The sequence below is a fragment of the Branchiostoma floridae genome, chromosome 11 (assembly GCF_000003815.2).
Source record: "Branchiostoma floridae strain S238N-H82 chromosome 11, Bfl_VNyyK, whole genome shotgun sequence".
NCBI lineage: Eukaryota > Metazoa > Chordata > Leptocardii > Amphioxiformes > Branchiostomatidae > Branchiostoma > Branchiostoma floridae.
Window position 1 is genome coordinate 11,283,787 of NC_049989.1, and position 18,152 is coordinate 11,301,938.

The window sequence follows — 18,152 nt, forward strand, 5'->3', positions numbered from 1 at the left end:
GACAAAAAGAAATGGCCAGCAAAAGTGCCAAAAAAGGCCATAGAGAGCCTGCTATGGAGGCTAGGCCATGTAAGAGAAACGTCGAAGATTTTCGTGGTAAGCCTTGTTGTTGTTGTTGTCGCTGATTTCGAAATTTGGGTTTCAGAATTTGCGATTATGTGATGTTATTACCAAATATACATATATGGGTCACGGGGAATAGGGTCACACGCATATAAACGTGCAATAGTACGGGTTATACGTGCAAACAGGTCATACGTGCATTAGGGTTAGAGTTTGCCTCGCTCCAAATTTTTTTAATAGATATTTAGGCCATGCTGATTTGATCCGCAGGGAACACCAAAGATTGATGCTTGCGTGAAAAGAAAAGGATTGACCCGATCGAACCCCACCTTTACCATAAAATCTACATTTAAGTGGTCAGGAAGGCTTTGGTTGCCAGTCATTATAACGTCACTGACTTGAAGTGGGCGTGGTCTAGACTACAGGTTGTATAAGTTAAGCTGATTGTCCCGGCACATGTACATACGTGTGTTTTCATTCCTTCAACATCACTCCTCGTCTGTAGACATGGCAAGCCAGATCTCTGCGTTCGTGCGAAGAGTTACCAGCTCAGAAGTATCGAGTCCCAACCCATGTGCAATGGTTTTAGCTTTGGCCACTCTCATTGGAGTAGTAATGCTTATTACCGGATCCTTGTTGTGAGGCAAAGGACGGAAATGTTTACGGTTAGTATACGTATCGTATACGTTTTGTTGCTTTCTTATTTTACAGTAGGTGCCAACAAGAATAAGGTTATTGATTGTGAACGTATTTAAGACCTGCATGGTTGTTAAAACATGTAACAAATTACTAAGAAATGATCACAATATACATGTATGTGTCTACTGTAAAAAGACCAATTTCAAACAGCCATTCTTGCCATTTACAGTCTTATGCTTTTCTTTTATCTGCTTTTAGCTTCATGACCGCTATCCACCCAATCCCTGATACTCGCTTACGATAAAATGTTACGAGAATGAGTATGGTTGAGAAAACCACGACGTCTTCTGTAGACAACGCCCTTCTCGCCCAAAATAATCAGTGCATATCGAAGGAGCGATGAATACGACTTTACGGATCCGGTCCACCCCCAGGGGACTACTGAAGAAATGGCCCACCTACAAATCAGCGTACACCCGGGGTCATCTCGCGCTTGGCTGGACAACACAAAGACAAAAGGACAAATCCTCTATGTGCTTTAATTGCATGGAATCTATCGTCACTGACGTCATACATTTTAATTGTCGTTATAATGCGAGTTTAGTAGTCCATCCATTTCCACACATAGGTCTCCTTTTCAAGTCTGGAAGTGGAATATAGGTCGTTCATCATGTTCTTATTCTGTTGTTTGGATACTTTTTTGCTATTTTGTACCCCCCCCCCCTTATCACCATATAGCACTACAAACTACAAACGTCATACGTCAGAAAGTAATTCATTCATCGTTCAACGCTAGATTATGCCCACTCTGAGAATATAAACATGACCATTGGAAGGAAGTACAGTGTTGTATTGATGTTTGAAATGCTTACCAAGCCGCTAACTGTCACGGAGAAATGTTTTATTCGAGATGTATTGCTGTCTGGACAATATTATCATTTCCTGTAACCTTACTGTTACCTAGTTGACGAATGTTATTAATCTATTAAAGTTAGCTTTGATGCAGACTCTGTCTCGTGGTTTCACGGGTTGTGAATAAAGTAGTTCACACTCAAGGCTAGCCTGATTAAATCTCGCTTATAGCAGCCCACCACACATCCGCCGGGGAGGGGCCAGTTACAGCCCTGGACAGCGGAGTTTGTGTTACACAGACTAAATCGAGGCGAACTCATGACACAGAAAAAAATCCTGTGCTTTCTCCTTCAGATTGAAAGTGGAACCTCGGATCCAGTAACTTTTTGCGGGTCTTTTTTTTGGGGGGGGGGGGGGGGCGCATGCGCTTGGTAATTAAGCTTCTGGCCCTGTCATGTTGGTTACACAAAGGGCATAATGATTGTATATTGGGGCATTGTACTTTAGTATATGGAGACTTTCTTAGTTCTGAACAGATGTGTATACGACTGTGTCCATAGATTTCCGGACATCACATCGCTGTGTTTCGCCACAATGGAATGTGTAACGCGTTGCCACTTTACATGAATCCGTACACAGCACGTCACCAAGCTATCATTAACACATCGTGAAGTCCTTTGTATGACCTTCAAAAACAGATTTATTACCATCTGCATCATAACTTTACATCTGATCTAGTTGTCTGACATTGCACTGGTCGTTTATCCATGTTTTCATTTACAGAAACATTAGCTACTATGATGAATCCTAACCTATTTACACGACCGAAGCTTGTTTTTAAACATGACAACCTCTCTCTGACTTAACCTAAACGTACACCGTTTCATGAGACAAACACTAAACAGGTTTGACAGAATTGATATTGGAACACACTAGTGCTGGTTCAGTGGTTAACAAAGAACCAGTGACAAGCATGACAATTCCTGTAACCATAGCCGGCAGTCCGAGTAACAACGCAAGATAGATAGATATCCACGGGTCTTAGTGCGCAAGAGTGCAAATGTTGTCACATTAGCAGCATCAAATCCGTAGGTGTTTTGGGCATCTTTTAGACAGATTAGCCGTAAGGCTCGGTGGGCGTCACTCCACCGTCATGGGGGCAGGGGCATGGCGAGTATCGAACTCAGGACCTACTGGTTCTGATTCCAACGCTCCAGCCGTTGCGCCACACAGACACCCAACGCAAACACCTGTTGAATCGCCATAATTTGAAATGCTATGTGGACCAAACTGGCGGGTTCTGTGCGCTGTTTCACAATTGGTCTATTGTGAATGGCTGGCGGAATTCAGGTCATGCTGAAATATGCCGTGGGGAAAAGACATCTTAGCACCTGTAAATAGTTTCATCAGGTTGGTAGATCAATTGAAAAAAGTCTTCTTCGTTGCACAACCTTCCTTAAGTTCTTCAGTAAACGTTTCGACGACCATCTGTCGCCTTCATCAGTACACCTGTCTACTTCATATAGCACCGATAATATTTGTTTCATTTTGTACTGATAAAGGCGACAGATAGTCGTCGAAGCGTTTACTGAAAAACTTTGTTCAAGAGAATACACCAATTCTATGTCACTCTTTTTTATATTGTGAAGTTTTTAATCAGGAAGGTTTAGGTAAAATCAAAGTTCAGTATGACACTTGGATCTAAGGTTCACAGGAGTCTGTCGTAAAATGAGATGATGTCGTGATTTGGGTGACCCAAAGAGTCAAAAGGTGAGAGTTGTTTTCATGGATACGGGTCATTAAGCATGGTCGTAAAGCTGTTTTCATGGACACGGGTCATTAAGCATGGTCGTAAAGTTGATAGCTGAGTAAAACTGTCTGCAACAGACAATGAAGAGTCAACATTTAAATTTAAATTTTTATTTTAAGTTTCATGCAAAGGCACTACTGATGATCTTAAAAGCGCAACAAAATGATGATGGAAAATCTGATGATTAAAAGTCTTAGAAGATGACCTACATTTCTTGAGTTTGAAGATTGTCAAATTTTAAAGGGAGTAACCAGATAACAAACAACAAAAAATGATCCTTCCATTATTTACAACACAATATACGACAACAAATGTACACAATCATCACAATTCATTTATCGAATTGCCTGAATTACTAGTATTTTCACCATGTGTCAAACAATTACTGTTGCGTACAATTCTTAATTCGTAAATGTAAAGGTCAAAATGAGCTTGAGTGCACCCTTTATATATTGGGATGGGTGGGCCAACAGACTTTTTCTTACTTTCTCTTTAGTCTGACTTGGAGCTGCTTACAGCAAATAATAGACGTTTCACTTGACGGTCGAAAGCACCTATCACAAGGCTTAACTTTGCTTTCAAATTGCAAAACATACTGAAACCCATGAAATTGTAATTTAGATGTAACCCCCTTATCCCCTTACTTCTTTATTTCTTTCTTGCTTTAAGGGAGGCCAATAGTGGCTGCTCCTTCTTGATTTTATTCCTGTTCGTCCATCACCTCGCGTACCTCCCTCACTAGCTCCAGCCTCTCAACGTTGTCCAAGACGCGAAGAAGGTCGACGACGCGAAGGGGAAGGTCTGCAGTGGGATCAGCAATAAGAAAGCCCCCCCCCCCCCCAAAAAAAACTACGTATCGACATCAAATTACAGTGTTTAAGCTATCAAGCTATAAGCGTTCTACGTGTCTGTGTATTCATTGGTTGCTTGAGTAGCTGCTCTGTGGCGTAAAATATTATGTATTTTCCAGTCTCTTTTATTTTGACAGAATTGAGCAAAGGCGAGCGTCTTGGAATTGGTTTACCATAAATACGCGTCATTGTCAACCTTAAACAATAATGAAACGCGAGACAACACAATATGAAATAACTGTCTTGGTGTACTCATTATATAGACACCAGTGTACTAGCTTAAGCTAGGCGTACAACCCGCCGTACGTGCAGTTCGTCCGTAAGTTTTTGGGAGGCCACGTCCGCCACGTATTTCTGAAAACGTTCAGGGCAGGCGTGTCGTCCGTACTGGCACGTACGGGGGCGAATCCGCAGCCCGATGGCTCCAAAATCCATCGGATCCCCTACGAGTTTGTACGTTGGCGGTACTTACCACTTACGGATTGCATAAGATTGCCCACGTTTTGGGACGTAGACAGCACATATTTGCACTTACCTGTAGTTTCGTTCACATACTTTGTGGGTATTCATTTTGGCACGGTACATTAAAGTTAATGATTCGGAAATCACTTTGCTACGTGGCAAACAACATTTATAAGCCAGCCTGCATCTTCCAATATCTATGGATAATCAGTTGAGCTCACCTGCAAATCTGAGTTCAATCAGCATTAGGGTCACCAGAAAGACGCACACCCAACGAGTCACCATTTTGGGCGTTTAGCGTGTCTTTAAGATTGGAACAGATTCTCCTGTGTCAAAATACCTTTACTTTGGCCGTGCTGTAAATTTGAACCAGTTTTTCTGCTTTCGCTGCTATTGTGACGTTCCATGACCGTGGTAAATAATTGATCTCCAAGCAGATCCTACGGTGCCATAAGATAGTATCAAAGTTGGCCAAGGAGTATAGCCGGCCAAAGGGAGTCAAACGGGCACCATATCGATGCCGAACTTAGCCCGATCGCCAGCACTCCGCAGAACCCCCGGGCTCAGGAAAGGAGGTCAATGGGTGGAGATGCTGTTCAAGGTCACCTGATCCGCCATCTTGATAGCCCCCCTCCCCACCTTCTCCCAGGTGAAGGAGTCATCAAAGGTAGAGCTACAATCCTGTTTACGCTTCCTCTTTATGTTTTTACGTGGCGACATAAAAGGTGAGGTGTTGAGCGCAAGCAAACAAACCTCAGGAGTGAGAAACAAAGGCGACCTTGAAGCAGAAACACGGAGAGCGGATTTACAGGACTGTCATCTCTGTCGCCATATTGTCTTATCTTTTCAACTGAGTTAAATTACAACTGTTAGTTTCTATGCAAAACACAATGATGAGCCAACATTTTATGTAAAATCTTATTTCAAATTTCATGCAAAAGCGTTCCTAACACTTTGAAATAGCAACAACTGATGATGAAAATGTGATGTCTGAAACAGGCGTTATGGTCTAGTTTGAACATTTTGTCAAATTCTAAACGGACTAACCAGACAAAAACAACGAAAATGATTCTTACATTTAATTACAACACAATGTTGGAGACCTTTGCCATGTACGGCAACCAATTGTTACAATTCATTAACCGATGTTCGCCATGTGTGAAACAATTACCGTCGCGTACATTTCTTCTCGTATATGTGTAAAGGTCAAAATGAGCTTGAGATGACTACTCCCTATTTAAATTGGGTTGGGTAACTGGGTTGAGTGGGCCATTATACTTTATTATTTTCTCTGTAGCCTGACTTTAAGTACTTCATTGTACTACTAAGCATCACATGGTAAAACCTTAACTACTTTGAGCTGCTTACAGCAAATCATAGATGTTGCACTAGACGGCAAAAAACATGGCTTAACTTATCTTTGCAAAACATGTTGTAATGAACTAACAGAAATTATATTTTAGATATAAACATTTATCCTTCTTGCTTCTTTTGCTTCTTTCTTGCCTTAAGGGAAGCCAATAGTTGCTGCTCCTTCTTAATTTTGTCTTCCTCTTCCTTTAACCCCCCTCCCACGCTAGAATGTTCCTCATCAGTATCCTTCTTCTTGACCTTGTTCTTTGCCTTCTTTGTCATAATTTCTTCTTTCTCTGCCTTTAGCCCACGCCCAATTTTTGTGTCTTCCTGGTGTTCTTCCTTATAGTCCATCAGCTCGCGTACCTCCCTCACTAGCTCCAGCCTCTCCACGTTATCCAGGGAGCGAAGAAGGTCCACAATGCGACTGGGAAGCTCTGCAAAGAGAATGTATTGCCATCATATCATTTAACACTATCAATCTATAGATGTTATAAGTGTCTGTGTATTCATTAGCTTCATCACTGTATTTTCTGAATCCTCTGACTTAAACTTCACTTACTAAATCCCTTTATTTTTCTTTTTAAACACTGGGCTGAACTCTGTCAACAAGTTTATCTAACAATGTACTATAAATAAAAATACTACATGGGGCACAACTGTGGTACTACGTAACTGCTATCGCCACTACTACTACTACTGCTACCAATACTACTACTACTACTACTACTACTACTACTTCTACTATACTACTACTACTACTACTACTTCTACTATACTACTACTACTACTACTACTACTACTACTACTACTACTACTACTACTACTACTACTATTTCTACTATACTACTACTACTACCACTACTACTTCTACTACTACTACTACTACCAATACTACTACTAATACTACTGCTGTTGCTACTACATTGTACTACTACTGCTGCTGCCACTGATCTGCTATTACTATTACACCTGCCTCTGCTATATGTCAAAGTCCTTTATACATGATTTATATATCACTGGATTTAAGTTTGCTAGTATAAGATTGATAAAAACGTTTAATCAAAACCGAGTCAGCATACATACCATCCTTCAAAACGGACGGTAAGTAGACAATTCTTGTTAGATACTCTTCAAACGCAGTGTCTGGCACCCCAGGCTCTGTAACAGGTGTCACATTAAATATGTTACATTTATACTATAGATAGATAGATACCATGCTATACTATATACTTATATTTCTTATACAGCTTGACATGTTATTAACACAAAGATGAATATGAGCCGTTTCTGATCCTGTGCAACGTAATGGAACATCACAACAAAACAGAAGAACTATGTAAGCCCTTGTCAACAATTCTCTCAGACAAGCAATATTCATAGCGTTTCCCCCTTTTAAAGTCATTCGTCAAAGGCAACTTACTCCAATGCTTCTTGAACAGATTGATGACTGATTCCTGTTCCTTCTTTGAAAGTCTGTCCTGGACGAACGTGAACATTGGGTCTGTAAAAGAAATGCATCGATAAAGGTTAGACATCCAGGTAATATTAAAGATACACCAAAAGGCAGTTACTTAAGCATCCAAAATCAGATCCAGTTGCTTGAGTAACTGCTTGTTGGCGTGTAAAAGAAATGGTTATTATTGCATTGTGTTCTACATTGCAGTTTGTTGATATTCTACTATACAATCATGATATTTCATATTTGTAGTCTCCTTTATTTGATTTGATCAAAGGCCAGTATTGGTTAATGCTAGTAACGTTACATGTACGTGAAAATGTTTTGGTGTACCAATGCCAACGACGCTAAAGGAGCTTAGTTTCGTCCACATACCTTTTTTTACACTACAGCTTGTTTATATTCTAGCATACAATTATCATATTTCATATCTGTAGTCTCCTTTATTTGATTTGAGCAAAGGCCAATATTTGTTAATGCTGGTACGTGAAAATGTTTTGGTGTACCACTATAGTAGCTTAGTTTCGTCTACATACCTTGTGTGTATTCCTTATGGCCCAGAACTTTGCTACGTGGCAAACAACATGTATAAGCCAGCCTACATCTTCCAATATGTAATCAATGCAGCTTACCTGAAGATCCAAGTTCAATCAGTGTCAATGACACCACACAGACCCACATCCAACGGGTCGCCATTTCTGTCCCCTTCAGGTTAGCGTGTCTTTAAGTCTGGAACAGTTTCTCCTGTGTCAAAACACCTTTGCTTCGGCTGTGCTGAAAATCTGAACCAGTTTTTCTGCTTTCGTTGCTCTAAGTATGACGTGCTATGACCTTTGTAACTAATGGCTAAAACGTATCACACCATTTATGGGCATACATGCTTACGTATGCAACAATTATTCAAATGAGCGTTTTAAGCATTACTCTCGTTGCTGCGTTAAGTGATTTTTTTAGGTGCCGGTTTGTGCTTGCATGGTTTTAAAAGGTTTAAAAACAACAACAGTCGAAGCAGCTATGCGCCACCTTCCAGATCGTACATGAATTGCAACGAGCTGAACTACCAGTATGTATTGAATGTAGGTAACCCGTTGGACAGGTTTTTAATGGAGACAAGTATGACCAAGTCCCGAGGGGAATTTAGGACCTACAGAAAAACAACAAATCTACAAATTTGGTGAAATCCTAGGCAAGTCCATTCAAGAGAAACCTAAAAATTTTCAACTGAAGTAAAATCATTATCTATCGGTAAGATCATAATTGACAAAAGGAAGAACCTTGAGTTAAGAGGGGGGCAACAACTGTTGTATCTGTTGGAGCGTAAAGACACAAAGAGACTATGTTACAGGTGATGCTCCTGTGTTTTGGCTGCGGTACAGGGGCAAATCGCTAAAAGCCTCTCTTTACTGTTAGAAAAAAAAACTACCTGTGTGGAAAAGTCATATACCGATTCACCTCTCCCTTCCCTTTGATTTATACTTTTTAGTCTATTAGGCATCACCCTATCTTCTAACCGAGAAACGACAAGGAATAACATCTTAAGAACATACCCAAAATTATGACAATTATGAAAAAAATGAAAATTATGAATCCATCAAACCCTTCTTGAGTTGATCCCTTTCAAAGTCTCACACGAAACCTGCCCTGCAGTTCCAAAACAAGCCGCTAAGGGCCCAAACCTATACAACTTACTCTCGGCATCAAGAGCTGTTTACTACTCAAAAATCATAGCCGCAACATGTTCAGAACTCGAAAAATTCAAGCCTGGAAGTTCCGCTGCAGTACCTTAACAAGCCGCTCGGGGGCCCGCTCGGGATACCGAATATCAATACAATCCATTCAGGCGTTCTTGAGTTATCCTGGTCTTCTACAAACATAGATACATACATACACACATACATACGAACGCTACCCAAAACATAACCTTCTCGGCAAAGGTAAAAATAGATCCCCAAGTTGCACAGGACTTGCACAAAGCTAGTTAGGCCAATGGATGACCTTCGACTGTCCTTTGTACATGCATGCACGTGTTTACACAACTGTAGGCCAATTTTTAAACGTGTTTTGTGCAGTACAGCATTGTTGATGCATGACTTCACAGCGGTATTTGAGCAGCCGATTTCCAACAGTTCACCGGATTTCCAGACTTTTCTTAACGTTAGCAGCAACTAAACAGACAGAAAATATACCTCACCACATTTTTTAAAATGTTTATCCATTCCGTTTAATTGAATCAAGTGACAGTGAACTTGCATTGTCAATTAGAGGAAACCAGCCTCGAAATAATACCCATACATAAGTTAAACATAAAATGTGTAACTCAGTCTAACACCTTACGGCTCTACCTTAGACATAATTGCATTGTTAAACTTGTAAGTTACCAAAATCTAGCATTGCTTAGTAAATATAATTGCATTGATAGAAAGAGGATTCTTTTCCATTTGGTACACAAAGTAAAAGCAAATGATATCCCGTAATAGAATAGAAGTATGAAATCTTTTCTTTCTGTTACTAACTCATTTGTGTAGAAAATATAAAGGAAAATATGATAATGGCTGGGAGCGTCTTTGACGTCCAACGACTAGTCAAGCAAAACTGTCAATAATATATGAACCTTAGACGGTTCTGTATCACGAAGTTGTTATGTGTTACATAATACCGACTATACTTTTACCCGATTGTTAAAAAATAACTGCCAAAAGAATGATGAAAGATAGTCTAAGACTGGAAGCATGATGTCACTGTATTTTCTTAAAGCCCTTGCGTTTACATAATTTCCAAGCAGATCCTACAGTAGCATAAGATAGTATCAAAATCTGTCAGAGGAGTGAAGCCGGCTTAGGAGTGTGTTTCGCTCCCGGGCAAATGGACACCTTTTGGCTGACTACACTCCTTGGCCAGTTTGGTGATATCTTATGCCATTGTAGGATCTGCTTGGAGATAAGCGTTTACAAACGTTGACATCATCAAAAGTTTTAAGCTGGAGCAGTATTAGCATTTGCACATCTTACATGTGAATATCCAAATGCAGCTAACCAGCTTTAGAATCCCTCTCTACCGGAAAAAAAGACTTCTGTCTTAGTCCATCGTAAGATCCAACGACAAAAATGACACTAAAGAAAATATGATGATGGTGATGATGATGATGCATGTGAAAAGAGACATAAGGCCACAGCAAGTATAAAGCATGGATGACATCCGCACGGGTATTGTTTTCATCTGATTTCGAAAAACCCAAGAAAGTTCGTTCCCCTTCCCAATGTAACAAATAGTTGTAAAAAGACACTTGGGTGGAAGCCTTGAATGCAGTTTGCAATTATGCAAAGCTAGTGTCGCATTCTGCATTTCTTGAATACAGAAATAAAAGACTGTGATGCCGTCGTATTGGTTCTTGTTACAACGATGACAGTCTCGATTCTGAAACAGATTCAACTACACATTTTTTTTCACCCTATTTTCTCGTACTCTCGCATTACAGTTTGGAATGTGCAGTGGATGTCATCCATTGGATTTACTTCATGTAGCCTTACATAAAACTTCATTCAACTCACGAGAGATACAAACACGTGATCTGATCAACTTTCGGGCACGCGTATTACCAATTGCTGACGTCACGTATCTGAACGATAACGTGTTGTTAAGATCAAGTGTCTGTATATGCTAGCGAGTCTACGTTCTGAAGTGTATTGATCCTGAAGAAGGCAACAGTGGTCGTTGAAAATTTGATCAGTGTATACCTTTGAACTGGAAGAACGTTAAGCACTGTACTATGATTACTACCAAATAGTAGCCTCTACCAGGCTCCACGGGTTGCTGGGGAAAAAAATAGTAAAAATTTGCCAAATAAGACAGAAAATACGTCAAAGGTCGACCGTTGGTTACAAACTGTACTCCTCGGCCATCTAACTCCTCTGACGTGTTTTCTGTCTTATTTGGCAAATTTCTACTATGTTCCAGCGACCTGTGGAGCCTGGTAGAGGCTACCAAAACAGATGAGCTTTCATTATGACATGAAACTGGTTTAAGGGCGCAGTCACTTATAGGTCGTGCGATCGTCGTACGATTTTGATAATAGAATTTTTAAGCAGGCAGTGACAGAGCCAACCACCCACAAGGATCCAAGAGAGCGTTGTGCAACAAGACAGCTGAACATTGTAGGACACATGCATGGCTGTCCTAAACAAATGCCCCAAGTTAGCGATCGTAGGACGATCGCACCAACTATGTGACCGCGCCTTAGGGCTTCCAGGTCTTGCCGTGGTCAGCCTGCCGCTGGGTGGCCTTCATGTGCTTCAGGTTGATTGACAGCCCGGATAGTGCCTTGATCAGGGTGCGGATAAACTTCCGGGTGGTCTTCACGTAATCCATGTCCTCCGCGTCAGGACCAAGCTCATTTGCATACTCCAGAGCCCCCTCGTCTCCCAGGGTGCCGTGATGCCTGGTGCTCTGTAGAGCTAGACCTAGAAATGTGGATGTTCTATCAATTACCTTCGTAAATAGTTTTATCATTTCGATTCAACATACTCTTCTTTGGTACACAACCCTGTATATGTTCAATGTCCAATTGGTTTTCAGGTATCTCAAATTTCAAGCAGGTGTTCGAAATTTGTTCGTATAGAAAACGGGGTCATAAGAAACGATGCGAACATCTGCTTGAAATGTAACATATTGTACGGCCTTATATAGTGGGCGTCTTATATTGGCATGCAGGTTTTCTTGAACCTTCGAGCAAAAATTATGATATGTTCATAAAATCACGGGGCATTAAAAAAACATCTGCTTAGAGACAAGCATCTTGAATAGCCTGCTCTAAAATTGTTTACGACAAATTCTCCTCACGTGTTATCTATGAGAATAAATGTACAGTATTTGTTTTCACTATTTTGTATTCTTGTATAGTGAGAATATCAAAGAACATAGTTTGCTTGCAACGAAAAAGTCCAACACTTTCCTGAAAGAGGAACACGCATTATTAAAAGATGCTGCATTCGAAGTCCATATAATGGGAAAACCCACAGCACAAGTCCCTTAGGCTAGGGCATGTAGTGTTATACTCACGGCACTCGTTGATGATGTCTTTCGGCATGTCTTTCCAGTGGCCATCGTTAACTTCGGCCAGGATAGCCTTGCACGCTAGGGAAGGAATGAGAAATTTCACAAGTTGGACATTTTTTCTTTTCTTTTTATTAGACATCCACAATATCTTAGAGAAAATACAGTTAAGATACGGGAATGAAGTAAAAACAGATAAAACCAATTGTAGTAGGCAGAAATATCGAACCATGTTGTGTGATAGGCCACATTTCCCACAACCCCAGCAATCAGAGACATACCATTTTCATGTTAACACATTAAGGAAGTAAAATTACATTTAGCAATAAGTTGAACTGTTATGTCCAAGGTTGATTTGGTACTGGTGTCTTTTCAACTTTATAATGTAGTTATTAAGAAGCAGTAGCCAACTATTTTGCAACAAGTTGAAATGTAATGCGTAAAGTTTGGTAAGGTATTTGCAATTGGCGCCGTTTCAACTTTATAACGCAACAGGGATCTAAACCGTTTGGTAGTACAAGTAGCCAAGGACGTCAGGAGAACAAAAAAACAAATAAACTTGATATCCTGACTCGTCTTAAGCTTCTACCTACCTACCTACCTAGTCCCTTGACCTCCAGGTAGTTGGGGGGACAAGCTTCTAGCTTCAAGCTTCTTAAGCTTCTACCTTCCGCTAACTCCATAACAAATAGAGATTTGATTATCAAACGGTTACCTCAATGCCCTGCCTACCTGCCTCAATGTGCTTAATGGTTAAAGCGTTACGAAATCAAATTGTTCAGCAGTACTAGAAGATTGTTTTTTACCACTAGCACTGGGAGTACGACTTTACGAAACGTTGAACATATTCTGAAAGAGTGCCAGAGCTAACCACGGTTTCCTGTTTTACTCTAAACCTACTTGGCGAACACTCCTGCAGCAAGTCATCGCACGGGAATTACTTTCCGCTATGATTCACGTGGGCGACAGGTAAGCTATGCTGATCTTTGGTCTCTCAGAGCGTCAGAAACCAGTCACCAATGCCTCGTGGTGAAAATCTGAGGCCTTAGTTCTAGTAACAGTCCACATGGTGAAACATAAAACTGCTCACAAGAATTATGTAAATAGTGAAGTATACTGTAGGTGCATCTTATATTTTTTGCACTTTTTCAAATAACGTTTTCCCGACTAGTTAATTAAGCATAATAATGAGAATTACGTCGATGAAGGTAAAACATCTTGGTACTAGTGATAGCTACGTAAGATGATCAGTTACTCAATCAACTGGATATATTAGTACTAGCAAACGGCCAGATGTTTCATACAGCATACGTAACTTTATCTTTTGTCAGTGACTGAACCAGAATCTAAAGATCACTATATCTTTAACCACGACTCTGAATTGAACGATTTTAAACTATATCTTTACCTCATGAATTCAGAATTTTAGGTAGTAGATATCCATTAAGCTCCATATTCTCGTTCACTCAATTACGAAACGTCGGGCCGTTTTCAAAATCTATAAAGTTGCTCGAGTAATATATAAATGATATCAGTGTGTGCATAATTATGAATGTCGTCTTGCTTGGTATCAGTACAACCCTTGACAGGGACAGAAGGCAAAACAGATAGAAGCCGTCAAGCATATGTTCCATACGTTATGGCATTGTTCCAACAAGAACAGCTTCTTCAATCTTGTTCACCATACTGAAAGTTCCCCCAAGATAATACTGCTACTGTTTCACATCCGCTTGCTACATGATGTAGCAAAAAAACACAGCACTAACTTAAAGTTGTGACACAGTCAGAGAATTAGAAATCAGTTGAAAGTTGTACAATGAGACCTTGAACAGTGTGTATGACTATTTACATTAAACAACGCCACAGCTATCCCTGCTATGTGCTAGTGCATGGCGCTCTACAGCAGTGACCACGCAATTATGTAAGAAAACACCTCCGGTTAGTGTTTGTTACAGTGGCGAAAGAAATCAATCAACGTATGTCACAACGTACCAGTACATTGTATAAAGTCTTCGGTGAAACTAAACGGCATAATTTGGACAAATTCAGTCACAGAACTCAATGATTTCACTTATGAAATCCCCATGTACAATACTGTGGTTGAAATCATGATAACATTCTGAAAATAGAGATTGTACAAATCAAATAGCTTGTGATATCTAGCTTTTAAGTAGTAAACTAATTTACTGAGGTAAGGCTGTGTGCAAATGAGTTTATACCTACCCGATCGTTTAGGCCTGGCCTGTACACGGCACGCTCCCAACACGAGGCACAGAAACATCAGCACAACTCTCATTTTCGGATCAACCTTGACACACATTGCGGAAGATTTCGCGCCAAAATAATTGTTAGGAGAAGAAAGACACCTCTTTTGATAGCAGCTGCCTCGGTCTTGTCGTTGTGTACATGTATTGTGGGCAGAAGCCAGGTCGCAGGTACAGATACGACACGGAGATAAGGTAAGATCTACGCTTCAGGCGTTTTTAGAGTTTGGAAAACAGCCCTATCCACTGACGCGGCAAGACCTTTCGTGCCAGCAAATAAGCAAAGTTGCTGTAACTCCGCAAAACCCACGCTGTTCACGCGGTCTTCACGTGAACAGCAAATCAAGCAGAAACGTTTAGAATCGAGCCGCCAAATGATTATTCTGGAACAGGTTGGGCTGCAGTTCAGTTAATTGTCGCTATGTGTATTCGTCTAGGTAACTTGACACAACCGCATTCTAAATACGGGCAAATAACACATGGCAAAGCCTTCTCATATATAAAGTAAGTGCAACCATGCCCATTTTTCAAACTCTTATTTACAAAGACATACTATTTGCTAATCTATGTTCCACACAGAACTAAGTAATTGGGGCACGCCTTTGACAGATCTTTAGTGTAATGTGTACTGACAAGACTATTAATTCTGACCAATAAAATTGCTGTTTACACCAGGAGCATTCAGGTGTGCAAGGAGCTTATGCCCGAGGGTAGGTGAGGGTATGAAGTAGGATTTTAGAAGCTTACCGAAACAGATACGCTTCGTTTCAGAGACATTCCTGACGCGAACGTTCTTGTCCAGAATGACTTCTGTCAGTTTCAGTCCACCCTCAAGCCCGTTCATTTGGCTGGCCCGAAACTGCGAAAGTTTATGTTAAAAACTGTCGAGGTGCATTCGAAGTGAACAAATATCGAATGGCATTCAAAGTGTATTATAAGTTTATTTTAACTATTCTAACTGCTGTATGACCGCATTCTACGGCATTCCAACATTATTCGAAACATTCTTATATCATTCGATGGAGAACCGAAATGTGGCCAAAAGAATATCTGGAATGCAGTTAGTTATTATATAATTTCTAGAACAATCTGCGAATTCACAGGAATAGAAAAGAACTTTCATTCTGACGGCATTCCGGTTAATTTCTCTGTCGTTATGGTATCTACGGGCATCTAAATAGTGATAATGTTGACAGATTCTAGTATATAACTTCAACATAGTACCTGAGTAGCGTTATTTTATTTATTGTACTTCCCATAAAAAAATGGTGGGGAGACAAAACAGGTGATACCACCTCTGCAAGTTGTCTCCCCGTTAATGTGAGAATACGTTTCCCCTGCTTAAACCTTTGTCTGTGTTGGTTGTGTCAACTGTCCAGTTGACATGGTCTCTGGGATAAATGGTTCAATAAGTTCAAGATCTAGAGAATTTTTATATTACTTTTGAAAATATCAAAATGCTTCCCACGTTTTTGTCGTGTAGCTAGGAGCAGTGCCCATCTCCGCATTTATAGCCCACGGGCCACACAGTAGTAACTAGCTATATAGTTCGCTACTGAGTGGTGTGTGTTCAACTCCCATACTCTTTGATTTCTCATAATGATGTAAGGTCATGATACTAATCATAGAAAGAAATGTGTAACATTAATATTTTTGAACGGTATTGCCCTCCTGGAGTTTCAATTCCCGAATAAAAGGTGAACACCTTACTGCCTTGGCCATTGTACTGGTGATAAGTTTTACATAAAAGAGAGAGAAACGTAGCAAAAAGACCATTAAGATGATCCATTTTATTTACCAAACACTTCTCTTTACTAATTTCCAGTACTTTGGCTTGAAATCCACTAAACTTAATCATTATGATCTGTCTAAATGTAACATTTCTATAAGCTACGTTGTTAATTACTAAACGTTCAAGCTTAGATTACTACGTCAATGCGATGATCCTTTTCGAATTTTCTTGTAACGTTAAATCATGATCAAAATCATCAAACGTGAAAATAGTACCCTTTCACTAACACCACATCCGTTTTGAAACCTACCGACATGAGATTCCCAAAATGTAACTGCAACTTATAATTATTGCTATGAACTATCTATTCTCGAATTCCGCAGTTATATCAAGTGAGTACCTAACCTACCTAAATAGCCATTCTGTGCTACTATAATACGTTTCCTTACATATGAAGGTGCGTACACTCTACTCTTATTTTTTCAGGATTCAAAGATTTCATGATCATGTGAAGAGGATGTTTTGAACTTAGCATCCGTTATGGCTTCCATTCCTGTATTTTCTGCTGCTTTTCGTAGCGGTCCAGCCTGTCAGCCAGAGCCTCCATGTTTTTAGCAGTGTCCCGCACGAACTGCTCTACTGCCAGGACTAAGTCATCATCATCGGTCTTGCCCTTGTCAATGAAGTCTGAAATGATAACCCAAGCTGATCAGTGACATGGATGACATATTCTATCACATAACGATTAGATCATCATCATAATATCTTTAGTTTTTGATACAATTGTACGAGGTACAAAGTATGGCTTCTACATAGCTACAGTTATATAGCTTAACTTTAAGGCATATCTAACTAATACAGGAGTTGTAGTATGGAATAAGTTTCTTACAATCATTGTTGGCTTTTACAATCATTTGAGGAATTTCGAATGTCTAAACCTTCTTGATATATTTTCCTATATCTGCCATGCAGGGATTGTCACATGTCATGATGTATTTGAATTTGCACTTCAGGTCCATTGAGATAAATCCTTGTGTATAAAATGACAGCTTTCTGTGTCACAATAGACCGATCATATCTAAGAAAAATTAGAAGCACTAGAATTTCAGTCGAAAATCCAGTGACTTGTTTTGAAACTGGAGAGCAATTGAACTTTCACATAATTACGTACAAAATTGCCGGATAATAAAAAGTAGACCATCGAGTTCTAATTTGAAAAATTGCTTCAATCTGAGACTCATAGCTTCTTAATAGTGGCACGGTACTGTCAAAAAATGCAGATTTATCATCTTCGTAGAAGGCTTTTCCAGCATATAGATTTTTATGGCAACCATTGGCATTGATGTCAACATGTTTGCCCTTCCCGTCAAAGGATGCACAACAACGGATTCAGATGCCTCACATCCAAATTTGTATAGAATATGTTCAGCTACATTTGTGCCAAATTCAATGCTATTAGACAAATCTGTACAATAAGTCTAATTTCCCATCTTCGTCTCTAGACTAGCACACGAATAAAACTGTTCCATACCAGCCATTATAAGTTTTAAAACATACCCAATTTGTCCCCTCGGGTATCCTCCTCATGATCAGGCTCAACCTCTTCATCTGCTCCCCT

At 40.0% G+C, this 18,152-nt stretch overlaps 3 protein-coding genes and 1 long non-coding RNA gene across 5 annotated transcripts in view; 1 reads left to right on the top strand and 3 right to left on the bottom strand.

Annotated features, from left to right (window-relative positions):
- Window positions 1-493: 493 nt before the first annotated feature.
- On the top strand, window positions 494-1,757 carry LOC118426080. Its single transcript, XR_004832366.1, has 2 exons — window positions 494-728; window positions 961-1,757. It is a non-coding gene; the product is annotated as an uncharacterized LOC118426080 (long non-coding RNA).
- A 3,865-nt stretch (window positions 1,758-5,622) lies between these two features.
- On the bottom strand, window positions 5,623-8,372 carry LOC118426734. The gene is made up of 4 exons (XM_035836286.1): window positions 8,122-8,372; window positions 7,454-7,534; window positions 7,117-7,191; window positions 5,623-6,467 (listed from the first exon to the last, which is right to left on the bottom strand). Exons 1-4 carry the CDS (start codon window positions 8,183-8,185, stop codon window positions 6,151-6,153), a joined length of 537 nt encoding a protein of 178 aa, XP_035692179.1. The 5' UTR covers window positions 8,186-8,372; the 3' UTR covers window positions 5,623-6,150.
- Window positions 8,373-11,426: 3,054 nt separating this feature from the next.
- On the bottom strand, window positions 11,427-15,110 carry LOC118425433. Of its 2 annotated transcripts, none has more exons than XM_035834242.1 (3): window positions 14,762-15,110; window positions 12,545-12,619; window positions 11,427-11,946 (listed from the first exon to the last, which is right to left on the bottom strand). In XM_035834242.1, the coding sequence occupies exons 1-3, from the start codon at window positions 14,856-14,858 to the stop codon at window positions 11,723-11,725; spliced, it is 396 nt and encodes a 131-aa protein (XP_035690135.1). In that variant the 5' UTR covers window positions 14,859-15,110; the 3' UTR covers window positions 11,427-11,722. The 2 variants fall into 2 exon arrangements, with proteins under 2 accessions (XP_035690135.1, XP_035690136.1); XM_035834243.1 differs by lacking the exon at window positions 14,762-15,110 and adding an exon at window positions 13,254-13,535.
- A 1,462-nt stretch (window positions 15,111-16,572) lies between these two features.
- LOC118426674 overlaps window positions 16,573-18,152 on the bottom strand; it is a 7,465-nt gene continuing 5,885 nt past the window's right edge. Inside the window, exons 8-9 of the mRNA XM_035836194.1 lie at window positions 18,092-18,134; window positions 16,573-17,221 (exon numbers count right to left, since the gene is read on the bottom strand). Coding sequence (XP_035692087.1) covers window positions 17,073-17,221; window positions 18,092-18,134 — 192 coding nt within the window. The 3' untranslated portion in view covers window positions 16,573-17,072. The remainder of the gene's footprint in view (window positions 17,222-18,091; window positions 18,135-18,152) is intronic.

Excerpts from the sequence above, each read along its gene's own strand:
- LOC118426734 (XM_035836286.1), bottom strand. The coding sequence starts at position 8,185 with ATGGCGACCCGTTGGATGTGGGTCTGTGTGGTGTCATTGACACTGATT. Across the intron at positions 7,535-8,121 it reads GATTGAACTTGGATCTTCAG|ACCCAATGTTCACGTTCGTC; the intron begins GTAAGCTGCATT and ends TTTCTTTTACAG. Across the intron at positions 7,192-7,453 it reads TCTGTTCAAGAAGCATTGGA|AGCCTGGGGTGCCAGACACT; the intron begins GTAAGTTGCCTT and ends CACCTGTTACAG.
- LOC118425433 (XM_035834242.1), bottom strand. The coding sequence starts at position 14,858 with ATGTGTGTCAAGGTTGATCCGAAAATGAGAGTTGTGCTGATGTTTCTG. Across the intron at positions 12,620-14,761 it reads GGCCAGGCCTAAACGATCGG|CGTGCAAGGCTATCCTGGCC; the intron begins GTAGGTATAAAC and ends TTCCTTCCCTAG. Across the intron at positions 11,947-12,544 it reads AGACATCATCAACGAGTGCC|GTCTAGCTCTACAGAGCACC; the intron begins GTGAGTATAACA and ends CCACATTTCTAG.